Genomic DNA, 20,359 nt, shown 5'->3' on the forward strand with positions numbered 1-20,359 from the left:
TTCTCATGGAGTAGCTAATCTGTTCAGTCAGTATAATTACCATTATGAGGAAAACAGCAGCAAACCTACTATTATAATTTTGAACTATGTCTAAGAACTCTCATTTAATGCCCTTGTAGTTTGCAGCAAGGTTTTATAATTTGTCAACGAGATGATACCGCATCAACATGTGAAAATCGCTTTTTAAATATAAAACATTTTCATTTCAGCAAATGATGCCTTTGAGATTTTGCTGCCTGAAAGTACGTTTTAGATCATTTTGTGTATGGCATATTTTCCTGTCTTATTCAGTATTTAACTTGAGCTAACTCTTCCTATAGATAATGCTGAACGTAACTCGACCTGCTAGATGCTGAGGCCAGAGACAAATGGCATTCTTCATGTCCATTTTGTATAGCTTCCAATTAACAGCTTACAGAAATTTGCATGCCTCTCTCACCTGTTTTCTCTCCTTCAAAACAGTTGGCCTTCCTTATACAGAATTCATATTTTTCACTTATATTTTATACACATCCATTAACACACACACAGAGTAACGAAATACTTTATTTATTCCTTCTCAGAAATGAATGGTTTTTCCCATTTAAATTTATTTGAAATATGAACGTCTGAGGAGTAATGGACTCTGCTAGTGCTGCTGTCATTGCCCAAGAGAAATGATGGAAACTTCCATGTAAATACATTTTTTGGCACAAGGGCATTACCTTGCTGTGGAGAAATAAAGAAACTGGGTTAGGGATTAGAGTGGTAAGTGGCTGTGAAGCGAAGAGGGCAGTATCTGTCATTGTCTGTAGATATTCATCTCTGAGGCAATAGATTGTAAAGATTTGAATTATTAGGTAGTTGTCTTTTAACTCATTATTTTTAAAAGTCTGTAGCAGTTGAATATACTGGGCTCCTTCTGTCAATCAGTTTTAATAAAAGGAATGAGAATAGATTCTATTAAAATCAGAGCAAATAGTTACTGTGTAGTGTGCAGTTGCTCAAAGACATTTAAATCACAGTTGTCATCCCAATATTTCTTACTATCAGACAGACTGCCAAAGGCTGAATGACTGTTAACTCCATACAGTAGAAGGTCAGGAGCAACTCAACAGTTTGCTGGTTTTTAAAGGACATCATCAATCGTTAACATACTCATTACATGCAAGTTTCTAAAGAAAGGGTAGTATGTAAATGCCCTCTAGGCTCAGAAGGATCTATCTGACTTAAAAAGAACACTACAAACATTATTTGAAACTGTGAAAGCAAGTGGAGAGAGTCATTGTACCTGAAGAGGACTTGATTAAAGCTATCCATGCATGTTGATTTCACTGAACAAACAAAAACGAAGGAGTTGCATAGCAGCATAACACCTTCTTGGTCTCTGTTGGGCAACTAAATGGAAAGACGATATGGACAAATATCCTTGATTTCAGTTTTGGAACAGAGGTCTAGAAAAGAACCCCTGGATTGTTAGGTCCATGTCCTGATACTCCTTTGTGAACATACCCACATCCTCTCTTAACATCTGGGCTGAGTCAGTCTTTGTCACTGCTCTTGACCTTTTCCACTCCATGCTTCACCCATGTGAAGGCCATTTCAAGTCCTGTTTGCTCTATAGGTGTAGGAATCACCTTACAGTCAAATTAGTTCCTAGTTTTTAGCATACTAACCTTGTTCTATATCCCTAATGAAGGAAGGATAGTTCCCTCCTTCATTAGCATTTCATCATCTCCAATTCCTCCTTGCACTATGATACATTTTTCGACAAGTTTTATAGTTACGCAACCTAGGCTTTCATCACCTTGTGTTTTAGCCTCCTGTTCTTCATCTTTATCATTTTAGGAGCCCTATTGAAGTTTGAATTCGACCTTCTTAAACATTGGTGACAAGAACTGTGCAAAGTCATTCCCGTGAGATGCCTTGCACAGTACTAGTAGTACTATTATACCAGAAATGCTTAATCTAATATATTCAAGGAACACTTGTCTTTTGATGTCTATATCATACTTGTGGCACACAGCCATTCAACCCAGTCTTCAGCATTTTGATCATTTCCAGCTGACAAGTTCCCAGTTTATAGCAAATGTTTATTGCTGTTCGTGTGTCAAAATAGATTGCCCTCCTTAAAGTATCAAATTTTGTTTCTCTCTCCCATTCTTTGGAATTATCCAATTCTGGTTCCTGCATTTTGACCCTGCTGTCTATTGCAAGTGTTTTATAACATTGTTATCAGTACACTCCTATTATTTATTCTGAAATCATTTGTGAAAATATTAAGGAAGCTCAGCCCTAAGGTGGATCTTCAAGGAATTCCTCAATAAACCTTTCTTTGCTCTTTCTCAACACTATCTGCTGCCTTTCTCTTGAGACAGCTTCTTTATCCAACACAGTTTCTTTCTTAATCCTCATTTTCTTCAGCTTAACTGGTAGTTTTCCCATGAGGTATGGTATCAAATGCTTTATTAAAGTCAGAATAAATGAGATTATTGAATTTCTTTTTTAAAAAAATATCCTATCAAGAAAAGCTACTGCACAAGTCTAGTGCAACCTAACTTTGCAAATGTGTGTTACGTTTTATTGTTTTCTGTTCATTTTATGTCCTCAGTTAGTGATTTCTTCAAAATTTGTTTTAAAGTTAATAATTGTCAACATCACTTTTCCTTCCTCGTTACCTGCAGCATTAGGTTTGTTGTCATCTTTCAGTAACTCCCTAAAATTTAGACTCCTAAAATTATTAGATTTTTTGAAAACACTTATTACTAAGTCTGCACTTTCAAGTGCCAGTTTTCTCTCAGTCTAGTATGTCAGTTATTCAGGTCTCTTCATTCATGCAGCCCTTCAGTTTGTCATGTTTGTCACCTCTGAGTTTTATTCCACAGGAACAGAAAGTGCTGAGAACATTAATTCTTTCCTCTTTTGAAGATAAATTAGAAGTGAGGGAAAGGAAGAAAATACGAACTGCTTGTATCTGTGTTGCCAAAACCAGAATACAAACAATCATAAATTAAGTGCAATTAAAAATTGAGGCTTCTTTTCATCTCTGCCTTTTTTCTTCTGTTTTTACGTTTTCAGATTTGTTATTTCCATTTTTTTCCATGAGCCGAGATTTCCTTTTTTGAAAAAAAACAAAAACAAAAACAAAAAACCAAACCAACCTGTGATTTTCCAAAAAAAGTAATTCCATTGAATACTATGATCAATTTTTAAAACTGAAAATATTGTACTGTGACCCACTTTGTGAAATGATAGGTTATAGACTAGGAGATGTGAACTCTTTCTACAGATCTCATAATCTCTCTGCACATAGGTGATAATGGTAATGAATTCTAAAGTTTTTTTGTCCCTAGAATTAAAAATGCTACTGAATTCTTAGAAAGCAATTATGGGAAGACTAGTTTCAACTTCATAATTAAAGCTAAATTCCATTATTTATATAAGGCAAGAATTTTTTTTTAATCAGAAGAATATAGGATGTCCTCCCAGATGTCCACTCCTTCCTTTTTCATGCAGAATTAATTCTGTGAGTATTTGCAAGAAAATCCACCACAGGCAAATCAAAATTATCTGTGGGTGGATTATCCCAGTTGCAGATTAACTCTTCAGGGTCAGTTCAGGTCTATTAACATATATTAACTCCAGTTTATTGATGTTTGTACTGCTTTTGATACAAGTCTAGAAGCAATCTTTCTGGTTTTACATGTCAATCTGAATTAATGGGCCCTACTGGAGCAGAGTTGGCTCCATACAGCTCAAATGACCTGCTTTACTGCAAGGCTTCCCTGTCATTCCCTCTGCATCAATATGAGTTGACTCTCAGGCTCCTATTTGGAGTGAATCAGTTAGATTCCTTGACCAGAGAGCTGGTATAGAATAAAAGGTAGCTCATTTAGACTCCATGCACTACAGTTGGATTTGAGAAGTACATAAGATTTAGGTTTCACTGCACAATATCCAAACAGACAATATTCTTTCAGAAACTCCAAACCTTGCTCAGGCTGTGCACTGCTGTGCACATCCTGGAAGGAATTTGACAGCCAACAGTCATCACGTTATCTGCCCTCCTGTGGGCCTAATGCTGGCACACGCATAGAAATGAATTAGCTGACAGTCAGACACCTCCATTAGTAGACATCTTGCACTTTCTTCAGGCTTTAATGCTGGTAGCATTATTGTTAGGTAGCACAAGAGCTGAGCGCTGCCAGCAACCAAAGCCACAGTGCCAAGGAAAGTTAAAACAAATGCCAGTTGTTTTACATGAAGGATCAACATGCAAACTGGATGTCCTGTTGCAATTTGGCATAAAATGAGCTGGACCAAATCCTAAACTGCAGCATCACCACAGAAGTCTCCAGTCCCATCTAGGTGTCTGGATGTGAAGGTACCTGTAAGCCCACTGGGACTGTGAACCTGGGGTCTCAGCATACTTGCCCTTTTTCCAGTATCCCTGACATTGGTCTGTGGGAGACCCTCTGGTCTGGAGACAGGTTGGCTCTTCTGAGTGTCTTGGTCTGGATACACTTGTTTGAAGAAAAGGAGGAAGCATGAAATACTAGACAGGGAAAACTAGTAAGGGATATATGTATGCTGTGCCACAGTGGGGAGACTGGCAGGCCAGAGACAGGTACCTGTTAGCTGCACTGTACTCATACCTGAGGAGGAGAATCACCTCTTTAATCAGCAGATTCCTGTGCTCAGCAAATGCCAATGAGAAATTAAACACACATGTTTAACAGCTTACATGCTGGGGAGAAAAAGAAAATAAGTGAATTGTACATTTGTCTTCAAGGATAAACTCTCTTCTGGAAAGCAAGCTTAAGTTAGGTTTTAGACATACTGTTGTTAGGTTTTAGACATCCTGATGGGCTCAAGAAACGAGGAACAAGGAGAAGTTCTCTGACCTGTGTGACACAGGAGGTCAGACTGAATGATCTGACAGTCGCTTGTGGCCCTAGGCACTATCGGTCCATGAAGCAATCGTCATTTCAGTAGCATTTTAGTTAACTTAGCTCATTTAACAATATTTTCTTGGTGCTTCTGTGACTCACTGATAATGCGTACTTGAGAAATCATCCATTATTTGCAAAGCCTCGTTTGCTTTTTCATTTCAACAGAATGTGAAGCTGAAAACAGATGATTGATGGCTTTTTCTGTTTATTTTCTAAAAGATGTCAAGCAGCATATTTACTGACTCGACTCCTGCTGCAACATGTTAGTTTGAGCAGTGTAAACACATCTTAACAACCCTTAGTAATTGTAGGGAGAAAGACATCATGAATATAATGAAAACTGACAGCACTGATTTCCATTCCTGTAATTTTTTTATGCTTATAAAGACAAGCACAGTATTTTTCTCAGATGTTTTGGAGGTTCTAAAACTTCCATATAACAGTTTATTGGTATTCGTATTTCAAATATACTACTTGTTTGGTAAAAAAAGTTAATATTTAGTTCTTTTTCTGTCAAATTACTTCATAGACCCTTGTTTATACACCCATGTAAATGGTGGTTATCCATAACACATATCCACTAGATTTGGAAAGTGAAAGGTCTTTAGATACAGAGAAAAAAGACTAACTGATGTGGTAACTTACAGATGGAAAAGGAAGCTTTAGATGAAGTCTAAGCAAAATGTAGGGAAGCACATACCATCCAAATGAAATTGCATATACTGATTTATTCTGTGACTCTGTAAACAACAACAAAATTAGAGATTTGTCCAAGGATGCAGAGTGAGTGGAATTCTCTGCCACCTTTTCTTATCAATAAATCTCTAGGAAAATAATGAGTTTTAAAATATTGTCAAAAGCTGTATGAAGCATTAAGAGTAATTTGCATGTTTTTAGCAAGTAATAAATAGTTTCAGAGTAAATTAGTAAATAATAAAAAGCATGGGGAATCTCATGAAAATTTGAAGCTGGAATCATTGAGCCTAATCTGGCCCACATTTTTAGTCATTCCTGCCATGAAACATCATTCAGAAACTTGCCATACTGACTTCACAGGGAAATGTACAGGTTTTGTCCTCTTTTTCCTCCTAGACACACTAATTCTATTGAAAAAACTATTACTGAACATTAGTCCCATAATGACTGAAATCCTCACAATTTCTGGCTTAAATAATTTATCATGACTGATTTATTTTTATACCAGCATCATCCTTGATCATAAGCAGGTCTTCTCCTTCCCAAGTTATCCCACTGTGGGAACACTGTATTCCCACATTGCCTGCGTGGGAACACTTCTGATCCCCTCTTTCATCTTTCATTTTATTACATTTATTATGCCTTTCAAACAAACAAATACACACAAAAAGACCCCTGGACTCTCCATTCAATTCCATTTCTGATTGAAATTCAGAATTCTTATCCTTTCAATGACATTTCTGATCAAAGTTCATCACTTCAACACAGATGACCAGAACTGCATTTCCTCAGTGCCTTGCCCAATGGAATTACTAGTTCCCTGAGACCATGTTTCTCTTTGTCATGATCTCATCACAGAGGTGGTTCAGGATAATCTCACAGTTAGCTGGTAAATCTATGGTCCTTCTCCTGCTCTCCCTATGGATAGTGATGTCTGTTCAATAGACAATTCTAGGCTTATTCCAGGTGTGGAATAAGTGAACTTCAATGCAAAAATGCAGCATCGGATTCAATGCAATTATTAGAATTATTTTCTTACTAATTTAGAGGAGCCCTTCTAGGATATATTTTTTGAATTGTTTACAGCTTACTTGGTTTCATTAGGAATGGATGCAATTATTAAAGTAATTGTTTTGTTTACTTGGTTAGTGGTAAGGTCTATGAAGATCAGGCTGAATTTGTAATAAAATGAGTTGTTTGTGCTGAAATCAGATATGCCACTCATACTCTCTAATAATATCACTAGTTTATTCCTAAGGCTCATTAACATCAGTGATACTGGTAGTGATGTATCAGCTGTATGAATAGTACTTGCTGTGTGTTCAGGGAGGAGAGGACACACTACTAGAGGAAACAGTAGTTTCAGTCCAGGATAAGCATAGAAATCACTGTTTAAGTCTGAATCCAACAGTAGTCTTTATGCTATAACCTAAATAATAGGGGCTGGACCAATCCTTTCTAATCTTATTTGACATAGTACATTAGTATAGTTGTGGTTATATTCATATTATTGTTCCACAGTATCAAATTTGCAAATTTAGTACAGTATTAATAACCGTGATCTTGACATTGTGAATGTAGTTTTGTGACCTGGAGTTTATTTTGTGCTTGGTACATGTTCATACAATAATTCTTTCTTGAGTTAGATTGTGGTTTTAGAAATCATATTATTTCAACATGTCTGCTTATGTGGTCTATTTTAATAAGATTTTTTAAAAAATTTTTTAGTCGCTTCAGTAACTAATTTGCCTGCTTTGGTTTTTGCATGAAAACAATGTGGTTTTGTAGTAACCTTTAAGGAGATGTTTGCTGGAGGTTCTAATCCAATGTTTCTTCAAAAATTGCATTAAAGCTATATATTTCATCAAAGTACTATCCATCAGTGTGTTAGTGCTGAAGAACTGGACAAGGTCACTTGCCTTTAAGATGTCTAAAAAGTGGTTTTAACCTGACAGAAATTTTAAGTGTTAAAAACATTTAGTGCATGCAGTTTGATATTCTTACTGACACCAAGGAGATATGTAAGTTTTGTAATTAATCTGCTAATGTTCTATGTAATGATGAATGCATAAAGTGGGAAAGAATTGTCAGCAGAATTTTCTGCATATGAAGATGTGCATTTGTGTGATTTTCTATTCGTGTGATCTATGAACATGCACAAAAAATGAGAAAATAGGATTCCTGAGACCCTCACTCACCTTGTGTTATCAGCTTCATAAGTCCTCTGCAAACCTGGTTAATGTGACTATACTTTATATATGATTATATTGTACAACATCATTTCCATCCCATGGTTTATGCTTAGGGACGAGCTTTGTTAAGTAAACAAGCTCAGATAGCCAATACTGAAGTTATTCCTAATGATACAAATTATGTAGTTGGACAGATTACTTTCACTGATTAAACTATGATTCTAAAAAAATTTCAATTGGTGTCTTCCCTTACCTCCCATGACTTTTTTTGGGATCTAGTCCTATGAATTTTTTTTAATTGAAAATTAAACTGAGTTTAATTGTACTGTAAGAATTTTAGTTACATTTGTTTTACCTTTGTTGTTTGCTTTATTTTTGAAGTCTACTCTGTAGAATGAGTGATCCTCATGTCATTTCTAACTTTTGTATCTGTCCTCATTTTCTTTTATGTGTAGTTTTCCGTAGGCTTGTGTCAGTTCTGTCATATCTTTATTTTATAGTGCTACTTTCACCATAGTACTGAAAAGAATGCAGATTCACTCTTATTGCTGGACAGCAGGTAGAAAATTAATTATTTGAATAATTAGTTACTTGAATAATTACTGTGTTTTGTAATTTTCTTATTTTTAAATACACTTAAAATATAATGTCTTATTTAGATGAAACATTTGGAATTTTTGACTGCTGCAAAATGCATGAATCTTGCTGATGACAACAGTGAGTCATGTAGTGAGATGGTATTGTACTGACAGTACAATATCAAAAAAGATCTCTACTGTTTGCTGTCTTTGTATATCTGACCTTGAAGAGAATGAGAACTTGCTTGTTGCAGAAGTTGAGCATCTAATACATTGATGCACCTGTTAGTTCTCACATAATGTCTATAATGATCAGTGATTCTTTTGTGAATTAAATATTTTCTCTTTCTAGTGATCTGGACGTTCAGCTGCATTTACTTGTATTAAATGATTGTCCTTAACGTGTAAAATTTCTTATACTTCAGAAAACTGTAACTCCCATTCCCATTCCTTTCTGCCATTGTTTTCTCTTACTGTTAAATCCTAGCTGAAGTAAAGCAATTTTGGTTTACAATTTATATTCATATAGAGACCATGAACCAAGCAACACCTGCTAGAAAACTGGAAGAGATTCTTCACCTTGCGGAACTCTGTATCGAAGTATTGCAGCAAAATGAAGAGCATCATTCAGAGGTGAGGCCGTAACTGCATTACTCCATGCTGTAGAGAATGGTTTGTTCCTAGGTTTTTTCTCCCCTGATGTGAAGCAATTCTGTCAAGAAACATTTTAGCTTTACTTTCTGACATATGTTTAAGGCAGTTCACATTTACAGAGGAATAAGAGACTTGAAGCTTATGAAAAGTGAAGTGAAATAAAACTCTACTTGAATTCGCTTGAATGAACTGTAGGTTTAGAAATGAAAACTAAAGAGCATAAAATAGAGAAAGCATCTTTGTGCTGGAGGTGGTGAAATGGTATGGAAAACATTCATAGCCTTATACAGTTGTTCCTTCCAACTTTTCACCTCTCATTCAAAATAGAAAGAAAATAAAACTGGATGCTAGTTTTCATCATACTGCATATATCTTGATTTTAATGTAAATATAATGATGGGTATAATAATCACATTCACATTGCTCTTCTGTTGATTGGAAAAGTACTGCTTTTAAACTTGCACTTTTTAAAATGGCATTATAAGATAGAAGAAATAAAACAGAACAATTTCATGTTTCTTACTCTCAAGTCTTTTGCTTCATGATGCAGAAACCATAATATTTAGAATATTTAGAGTTATAACACTTTTTATATCAAGGAATTACAAAAATAAACTTGACCAGCTACACACAATTGTATATATTATTACATTTAATTAATAAATACAGTTTTTGAAGGTTCAGGAAATTGTTTTAAAAGTCTTCTCAGAAAACTCAATAAATATTTTTTGGGAAAATATGTAAAGGGATAAACATGATTTAGTATATATAGTTATAAATATGGTCATTCAAAACATCTGGTTTTATATCACACTATGGAATCAAGTTTTTAGCTTACATCTGTCATGTGTGAACTTGTTATAGATGTTTTATCTTATACCGAAGAAACAGCTGTTTCGATGATTTGAAATTAATTCCCTGGAGGTCATGTTCTACACTACTGTTGCCACTGTGTTACTCTGTAATGATTACTCAATAAAATGTATATATTGTTGTCTTTGTCTTTTGCGGACCTGCATTACTGTAAGAATATTAAGACTTCTGTGGAAGAGAACACAGAAGAAACAGATCAAATCATACATGTATGATTAAACATCTCTGTTCAAAGATTATTTTCCATACTACTTATTTGCAGTCAGAGATGTGGTATTTTTCAGAAGGGTAAGCATATTGCACATGCCTTCAGAAAAATCAGTTCAGCAAAAGTTTTCAATCTAATCTAAGACAGCTTGAAAAGAATAAAGATAATTTTATTTCTTCTTTCCTTCATTCATGTAATAAATGTTCAATTTTACTGAAATTTATAGAGCATGCAGAATTTCAGTATTAAAATATATATGAGAACAAGATCACAAAATTATACATTCCCTACTCAAAACTGAAGATTAAGTATCATGACTTCACATCATAATGTTTAAGTAAATGTTCAGTGTTTGATGATGCAGTTGACAAAAAGGATCAGTAGTCTCTAACATAGTGTATTGCATTTTTTAATACTAGATTTATTTTTTTTTTTTTTTAATTCATAACACTTCCAAATTTCTGGGATTCCCAAAGGGAAGAGAGGTATGTGATTCCTGGTGAACTGAACATTATTTTTCACTGTTTATAGCATGGAACTGTGCACTGAATGTATAGCATAAATTGTTATGATTTCTGGTGTTGTATGGTTGCATTTGTGTGTGTCTCTAGAATCTAAGAACTTCAGTCTTCCTTTAATTAAGTCAGTGTTTTTGTTCTCTTAGAATGTGTGTCACCAATTGCTAATTGCCTTTAGCCTGTTTTCATATTATCCATAATGACTGAACAACTATCTTAGCTGTAGTTTTTGTTTTGCTATTCTTCTTTCTTGCTGCCTAAGCAATGATAGGTAATTCTTGATAGGGTCAGAAGAATTTCTGTCTGAGTTCAAAGTGTCATTTGCAAAAGGGAAGAAGATAGAAAGAAAATGTGCTGCTTTTCTGGTTTTGGTTTTGGTTTGTTTTGAGTGTTTGGCAATATTTTCTGAGAAGAGTTTTGCTTGCCTAAAAGAGACACCTGTCAATGACTGTATACGTTTCTTTTCTTCTTTATTTCTTTGCATTTAGTTATTTTCTGAGGTAAGGAGTCTGTTCCTTTAATGAGCTCCCATTTAAACAAGAGCTTCTTCCAGTTTGAGGAAGAAGACTCCATTTCAAACTCTTGCCAAAACTTTTGAAGGCTCATCTGTCCTTTTCACTGTGGTGCAAATCAGCATCCTTCAATCCCGACACTGCAACACACAAAGTACTTCTCAGTAATAGCAGAGGGTGCTCAGCATGTCTTTAAATCCTCTTGCCAATTCATCTTTTCTCCATTTGCCCCATGTCAAAAAGAATTACAGGCAGTCATGAGAAAGTCCAGAATGCAAAAACATACTTGTAGACCACTTTTCAGAAGTTGTCTTTTATTTGATGCCTTTCAGGCCTGAGTACATAATTCTACATTACCTAGGACCTGCGTTTCACAAAGGAAAGCAAGGATTTCTATGACTTTATTTGAAGTTGTGGGAACTCAGCACTTGCATAGATCAAGCTACATATGTCCCATGCTGGTAATTCAAAAATATGCAAAATGGGTATTCAAAATAGAGATTCAAAGATATTCAAAATGAGGGGCTTAAGTTTGCAAGCAAAGACATGTTCTTATCTAGTATATGTAGGTATTTCTCACTGTCAGATATTTTCATGAACTCTGAGCAAAACACTCAGCAGTATGTGATATTCATCCTATTTCATAAACTCACTTCACCTTCACCTTTAACTCCAGGATCATACAGCTTCCTCTGATCCAATACTCAGCTTCAATATCGACCTTTCAAAGCTTAGATTTAAGTGAGGGTAAAAAGATACAAGAGTTATATGTGAAGCAGTCTTTAATGTGGAGCTGGCTTTACTTGCTGACACACTATTTTTCACAGATCTGTTCTTTTAACCTAGGATTACCTACGAATCTAAATTTTTACCATGGAAAACTGTGTATTCCAACATGTTGTTAAGTTAAATAGAGACATTAGTGAATTTCTAAAGATGTATTTATAGCATTTGTGGAAGGAAAACTGGATGCCAACATCTTTAAGGCAAAAATAGGAATTAAAAAGCACTCTGTATCTATTAAAAAAGCCCTTATACTTCAAGGAAAAAAAAAATCACATAAAAACCATCCCTTCTGATTAACAAATGACTTCAAAATGTATTCACAAGAATTTATTTGAAAAACAAATTAATCTGATTACCTATAGCCTTAGAATTGAATGAAATCAAAAGAAACATATACACTAACTTTTCAAGGATGAGGCCTTCATTCTTTTCTTTGCTCTCTGGCAAAGAGTTGCAGGGATTTATACTCCTTTTTTGATTTTTTTGTGTTACATTTTTGTTCTGATTATGTCATTTTTCACAACATAATCTATTTGATTTCTTACATTTTTGATACAAGGTTTTATAAAATATTTTCACATTTTTCACTTGTCCTGTTCATCCTCCCCAAATGAGATACAACATGAAGTGAAATACCCAGATGTATTTTGCCATAGATACACCACCTCTCTTTGCTTTATGACTCGTGTTTAATAATTCTATTTTGTCATGTTTGCAGGCGTTTGCTTGGTGGCCAGAATTATTGGCTGAGCATGCAGAGAAGTTTTTGTCTCTGTATTCTGTTGATATGGATTCAGCACTCGTGGCGCAGCCTCAGGACTCCTGGGACAGCTTCCCACTTTTCCAGCTGCTGAATAACGCCCTCAGAAATGACAGTAAGATCTTAAGTTTTTTACTTATTGTGTGCGTAAGATTTTTTAATGTGCCCACACCTTAGAAATGTGTTTCTAAATAATATAATTCTCAAAATAAAAGTGACAGAGCCTGTGTTTATCATATATCTCCTGGTGCTCCCTTTCTTGGAAGTTGAGCAGTTTCTTTCTATCCTTGCACCATTTCAGTCCTTATTCTGGCAATCCCTTAACCATTCAGTGTTCACAAATTGCTCGGTTTTAAATCAGTGATGTACAAGCAACATAATATGTATTTGATATTTCATATTTAATCTATACTGCTTAAATAAAATTGTAGTTAATATTTCCTTCTAAGCCTTCATGCAAACTACTTTCAGACTAGTTATGTCTATAAAGGTATTATAGGCTTAGCATGAATGGATTAAGATACATACAACAAATCAGAGTGTTATTTGCACTTGGTGTATTGTTGTATCATTATTTGAGTTGGGGACCAAAATTTGAGATAGGTGTATTATCTTGCTTTTATTCATCTTTGAAGAGAGAGGTGGGGGTTTTTTGTAATAGTTAAATGATGTCCTAGGCATGTGTTCTGTGAAAGTGATTTTAATAATGGAATTAAGGAAATAACCAATGACACTAAAGAAAATTGATTAGGTGTTAATTTAAAAACATTGAATTGCATCTAACATTTTAAGGCATCATAAAGAAAAAAATATGTTTGTGCTATGTTTTATATGTTTACTCATATTCTATTTCTTAAAAATGAGAAAATTACATACTTTTTAAAAATTATTTTGAAGATCCAAATGCTATTTTTATTGAACGATTCAAGTTATTCTAACATTTGATTTTTTCATTGAAAGACTAAATAATTTTTAACTCTTCCTGGAAAATTCATTTTATTTCTGTGGAAGTTCAATAGCTTTTAAGAATTTTAGCTCCGTGTATGGAAACTGCTTGACTGAAAGAATGGAAAATAGTATTCAAGAGCTTTTCTACAAGGTTACACATATTGCAACCTGTATTATTTACCTTTGTATTACTGTTAACCTTAGCTGCCAAGTGTTTATTGAAATATATAGGTCACTCGGTACAGGTCACCTCTTGGCCACAGCACCATATCATGAAACGGAGCAGCTAGCAAATGTACAAGTCACTGTAACACAATGGATGACAAACGTCATGGAGGGAAAGGGACAAATGGACAGGACCACCAAACTAAAGCTGAAGCTTAAACAGGATTGTTGAAAGTCACTGTTATTGCACCAGGTTGGATGTGGTCTAGGACAGAGCAGAAGAACATTAACATCCAGTCTTAGAGGTCTCTTTTCATGAATTATGTTTTCATAACCTGACATTTACCAATACATGAAATGCCACATTCCTGATGATTTCTTTTTTCTGCTAGTGTTTCCCTTAGTTTGTTTTTAAGATGTCCGTGAATGTTGCATCTGGATCCTTTGTTGCACAAACTGCAACTACAGAAACATACTAAAATTGCCATGCTGGTGGTAATTTAAGATCAATTTAGAGGTCTGCCCAGAAGGGTGTAGGAATTGTTCAGTCTTGGTGCAGATCTCATAAGAGGTAGATTCCTGCAAGGTGGATTCTACATTCCTTTAAGTGGATGTCTAATCATCTAAAATCCAGATTAAAAACCTGAAGCCTATATTCAGGTGTCTTTCCTACCATCTGTCCTGGTTTAACCAGGATAGGGTTAAGTTTCCCCAGCAGTGGGGGGGGAGCTCTAGCCGGGTTATTCAGATACCATGCGGACATCACATCCTGGCAGGTCACATTTTCCTGGCGCGGAGCGCGGTGCACTCGTGGTTTTGTACATCGTGCTTCAAACTGCTGTATTTGGTAGCTATTTTGCTCTGTTCATTGCTATCACTATTACTGTTATTGTTATTGCTGTTGTTTGTTGTGTTGCTATTGCACTGTTGTATTAAACCTGTCCTTATTTCAGTCTTGGGGCTTTGTATTTCACTCCCTTTGTGGGGGAGGGGCAGCGGCCGCGTGGTCTCAGACCCCGGCAGGGGCTAAACCACCACACCATCTTACATTTTCAGTTTAGGAAGCACATCTCTAGTTGGGATGTTATGTGCACTTAAAACAGTTATTTGGTTTCTGAAAGCTGTGGAGGTATTTTACAGTAGTCTTACAAAAAGGATTTATGGCACCAGTTTTAACTACATTATTGTGTCATTTGTGTTCCTTTGTGCTTTGGTTCCAACCTGAGAGAAGTGATAGAAACAGGGGTTGTCCTCACATGCAAAGAGGTTGCTGGTAGGCTACTGATTTTTCTTTCCTTAAAAGATTAAATGGATAATAATGCTAAATTTCTAAAACAGCCTTAGGAAAGACATTTTATGAAAACTTTCATGTCAAAGCAATTATTAGAAAGATTGTAAAATGTTAACTGAAGGATATGAAACAACTGCTATATGAAATGTCACACCTGTATACCAATTTCAGGAATTCCCTAATGGTAATAAATACAGTAAATTACAGTTTCTGGCAAGTGAAAGCCATCTGGAAAATTATACACTTCTTTTTCCCAGAACTATTGGAAAGCAACTGTGGAAATTAGTCACCTTTTAATCAGTGGATATGTTAGCAAGTGGCAAGTGACCATTCTACCAAGAACTGATTCCCAAGTGGAACATACCTCAGTGCTTATTCTGTAATTAACAGCCTTTTCACCTTGCAAGTGCATTAAAGCCATTAGAAAGAGATCTCCATGCTTATATAATCAATTTTACAGTCTTCCAAAATGAAATAAATGATTTGTGTTCACCCTAAGTGAAAACCTTCTCCTGAAAACTCTCACCTTCAAAAAGATAGATTTAGAAAAAAATCTAAAAAGGGAAAAACTGGAATGTGGTCTCATGAGGATAAAAAGGCTAGTGTTAATAATTAACAAGGAGAGTGAAGTGGAGTAAATTAGCCATAATAGAGCCCACAGTGACTGGCAAAGTCACCTCTCATTATCAAAAAACTCATTAGGAAATGAAGAGGTGGAAATCCCACTGGGTTATTCTCACTCTCCAGCTATATCAGAGATTACTTTTCAGATTTCTTTCAAATGAAGAACTGTTAGGTCACCATATTGCATATTAGGTTAATCTTCAGTGAAATTTGGAGGACTGACACCTGCGTGTTATTCCATCTCAAGAGCTTTAAATGAACTCTAAATCCTTGATGCAGGAGTCAGTTTCCACGTAAACCTGACATGAGCAAACTCTTAACAATAAAGAAACAATCTAACATTTACAGCTTTAAGGAAAACTTACATGTAAGACTATTTTTATATCTATGTCACTAAAATATAATATTAGAAAGACTGTGAGATAATGAAAATGCATAGTCTTTGCTATTCAAATAATTTCAAATGTGTTATTTTAATAGGTTACAAAATATTGTACATGATTCAAGCTGAATACTTTGAAGCTAATATTCATTTAACAATGAGAAAAAACTGCATTTTGCAATACAGCATATAACTTTTCATGAAGTAAAAAGGGGGAGGAAGGGGCAGTCCTACTTGAAGCTTCACACTTCTATTATGAAGGACTCCATTTTGAGTCACTTCAAGCTTCTCCATTTTTTCTGACCTTATTCCACAACAATTAAGAGTTCATCATTGAGTCATCAGTGATTGCTTACCTGTTAAGTCTAACTGAAGAACTACTTTAAAAAATGGATAGAGGAGTATGGTCTTCCTATCCCATAAAATATTTCCACTTTTCTGACAAGAGCTAACAAATAACAAAAAGTGATTTTAAAAAAGACACTTACTGTGGAGATGAGTAATAGATTGTAGATAAATTTGTTGTGATTTTTCAAAATGTAAAGGCTTGGAAAAAATACTGTAGCTCCTTTTATAGTATACATTTTAATAATCTCCAAAGTTTCTATTGTTCATACACAGTTATGGTTGTGTAAAGCTTTGCAGACTGTACAGCTATAACAGTAACCAATATCTCTCCAGAATTGGATATTCATAGAGGGATAGAGGACATGGTTGTTCCAGGATTGCGTATTATTTTCTGTAATGATCATGTTACTTTTTTGTCCACAGAGCCTATAAATTATGAAGGGGCCTGCTCTAGAGGGCAATTTACTTTCTGTAGTTGTTTCATTATTCAGATTCATCAGGTTTTTAGTGCCTCAAGACAGACATGTAAGACAGACCCTCAGTAAGTTTGCAGACGACACCAAGTTGGGTGGGAGTATTGATCGACTCAAGGGTAGGGAGGCTCTGCAGAGAGATCTGGACAGGCTGGAGCGATGGGCTCAAGCCAACTGTATGAGCTTCAATAAGGCCAAATGCCGAGTGCTGCACTTGGGCCACAACAACCCCCAGCAGCGCTACAGGCTTGGGGAGGAGTGGCTGGAGAGCTGCCAGTCAGAGAGGGACCTGGGGGTGTTGATTGACAGCCAGCTGAACATGAGCCAGCAGTATGCCCAGGTGGCCAAGAAGGCCAGTGGCATCCTGGCTTGCATCAGAAATAGCATGGCCAGCAGGGACAGGGAAGTGATCTTACCCCTGTACTCAGCACTGGTGAGGCCGCACCTCGATTCCTGTGTTCGGTTTCGGGCCCCTCACTACAAAAAGGACATTGAATTACTCGAGCGTGTCCAGAGAAGGGCAACAAAGCTGGTGAAGGGTCTGGAGCACATGTACGAGGAGCGGCTGAGGGAACTGGGGTTGTTCAGTCTGGAGAAGAGGAGGCTGAGGGGAGACCTCATCGCCCTCTACAACTACCTGAAAGGAGGTTGCAGAGAACTGGGGATGAGTCTCTTTATCCAAGTAACCAAGCAATAGGACAAGAGGTAATGGCCTCAAGTTGCACCAGGGAAGGTTTAGACTGGATATTAGGAAGCATTTCTTTACAGAACGGGTAGTCAGGCGTTGGAATGGGCTGCCCAGGGAGGTGGTGGAGTCCCCATCCCTGGAGGTGTTTAAGAGTTGGGTTGACATAGCGCTTAGGGATATGGTGTAGTTGGGAACTGTCCATGTTAGGTTAATGGTTGGACTGGATGATCTTCAAGGTCTTTTCCAGCCTAGATGATTCTGTGATGTATTAACTCCTCTTCATTTAAGATGGTGTCAGAGATATCTTTTAGCAGCATATTCCTGGTTACATGAAGTGTCTATATATGTGGCTTATTTTAGAGTTTTTTGAATTGTATATTCAATATTCTGCTTCTTTCCCTGACAAGTTTTCTTTCCAAGTGTCACTTACTGACACTATGTACCGTGCTGTTGCTCAGCATTATTGCATTACGACATTGGCACAAGTCAGTCAAAACTAGGAGTATTATAAAGTTAACTCATAATTCTCATTTTCCATCAAGTATTACTCAGTGAAATGTCTGTGTACTTGCTCTAACTCAGTCATGCTACACCTGTAGACAGTCTGATGAAGCTGATTTTAAAAAAACAGCATGTTGGGTGTTAGCCTCTTGAAAGCCATTGCTGTTATCATGGCTATTGATTTCAAACAGTAATTCTGTGATATGTTTTCTCCACTATTACTGTTGCTAGTAGCAGAGTGGCAAACACGACCAAAGACAGCATCACTTTCCTGCTTTGTTACAGCCTGTGTACCACTTTTGTACTACAATTTAGGTATAACATCATAGTCCCTATTTTAAACTACTGGGTGGAGATAGAAAACAATTTGGATTTAAGGTAATCAGGGCAAACTTTATACCCACACCAATACCTCTCATCAAAACTTACACTTCTCATTAGTTGTAATGGGAATCTTTTCTTAGATCAGTGACTTACAATTTTTGCTCAGTCCTATTAGAAGCTGCTTTGAAATAATAACCTGCCTTCAGATAAGAGCTACATATTTTGGTTACTGTTATTGAGTGCTAACTCCAGCTGCATTATCACTTAACAGAATATCCAATAACCTTTTTGACTGAATGAGTTTTAGGCACAAGAAAATTGTGCAAAAAGCTGTTCATGTCACTCTGTCTTGTAAAGATGAAATAAACTTTCAGCTTGCTTCCACATAGTACATCTCTAAAATTCACTTTTAAAGTATGCCTTGTATGTAAAAATACACAGCAATTTGTACATAAGCTGACACACTTGCAATTTTCACCACAATTTAAGTAACTGATTAATAAATGCTTTGTGGAGGCAGAATATAATAGAAACAGGAAAAGAATGGAAATATAAACTTTCTTTTTACAGGTTATTGGGTGATTTTCAACTGCTATGAATAGAATAAGGAGTCCTAAGGAAATTTCCTTCTTGAAATTCACTGGTTTTATTTTAGATTTAAAAATATGCCAGAAAATCCAAGTGATACCTTCCCAAGAATCCTATGGAGAGCAGGATAATTATAGACCGTCTGCCAAACTGCTAATTTTGTCAGTGGAAAAGACTCGTGTTAACCTGTGACATTCTTCCTTTCCTTTGATTCTTCAGAAGCTCTTGAGGACAGCATAACATGCTGACTCCAGGATAACTCCTCATCTATGCCTGTATAAGTAGAAGCAAAAGAAGCCCCGCAGCTTCTGTTATACACAAGCACAGTAGATTCTTTTCATACTATTAGAGGAGAAACCTCATTCCAGCACTGGATTATTAGCCTGTACTTTTAATCTGTGGCCTTGTCATATTTTAATATATTTCAGCTACCAAATATGTAAAAATTTATTAACTTTCATCTTCAACTTCAGTATTTCAAGAATTTTTCATTTAGGGAACTGTTTCTGTTCCTGTAATCCGTTCTCCATTAATTTTGTCTATGCATTATCTTGCCCTGGCCTAGGCTTTCATTTTGTTGTTGTTTGTGTGAATATGAGATGGCTCATATGAAGAGGGTGCGGGGTGTCTATATTGACAAGACAATGGAGAATTAAGCTACATAACTTTGAAGACAAGTGGTAGTTGAGGGATTTGAAGTGTGGCATTTCCTCAAGGATCTCTTGTTTCCCATCTGCTTTGATGCACAGGTGGTACCTTTCGGCAAGATCAATTCTAATCATAGGGTAGAGTGCCATGAGTCTGCTGATGATACTCAGCTATATCACTTACCCCTGTGCTCTTGAGTTCTTTCCCTGCCCTGCAGTAATCCTTGATGGAGATCTCCAGATGGATAAATCAGACCTGCCATGTCCTCAGCCTTGGGAAAACAGAATGCTCACCGAGTTGTTGAACCAAAACAGCACTCTCGTGTGTGTGCCCACCTTCGCAGAGGGATCTCCATGGAGGTGCAGTCATATTAAGAGTCTTGGCATCATTTTGGAAAGTTTCACTTCCCTGCAAAGACTGATGTCAGGATGTTAGGAAAATGATTCAGCTTTTTAAGTTGAACAGCTTTTATTGCCTGTGACTTCTTTAAAATTTATTCTGACTTCAGAATAACAAGAGTTGCCCTCCTGCCCATGAGGCTTTATTACTGTAATTCCCAGAGTAGGGGTTGTAGCAGAGCATTTCTGCGGTGTGCTCAGAAAACAGTAAACTACAAGCTCATCCCTTCAAGTAACCGTGATTTCCAGATTAATGCCAGTCCTGCACTGATT

At 36.2% G+C, this 20,359-nt stretch overlaps 1 protein-coding gene across 10 annotated transcripts in view; it reads left to right on the forward strand.

The window, feature by feature from the left end:
• Nucleotides 1-20,359, forward strand: part of CADPS2 (calcium dependent secretion activator 2) — a 321,289-nt gene that overhangs the window by 243,574 nt on the left and 57,356 nt on the right. For all 10 annotated transcript variants that reach the window (XM_074870153.1, XM_074870154.1, XM_074870157.1 and 7 more), the window contains 2 exons: nt 8,927-9,030; nt 12,667-12,823. In XM_074870153.1, the coding sequence (XP_074726254.1) occupies nt 8,927-9,030; nt 12,667-12,823 (261 nt within the window). The remainder of the gene's footprint in view (nt 1-8,926; nt 9,031-12,666; nt 12,824-20,359) is intronic.

This window comes from Strix uralensis, chromosome 5 (genome assembly GCF_047716275.1).
Source record: "Strix uralensis isolate ZFMK-TIS-50842 chromosome 5, bStrUra1, whole genome shotgun sequence".
Lineage (NCBI taxonomy): Eukaryota > Metazoa > Chordata > Aves > Strigiformes > Strigidae > Strix > Strix uralensis.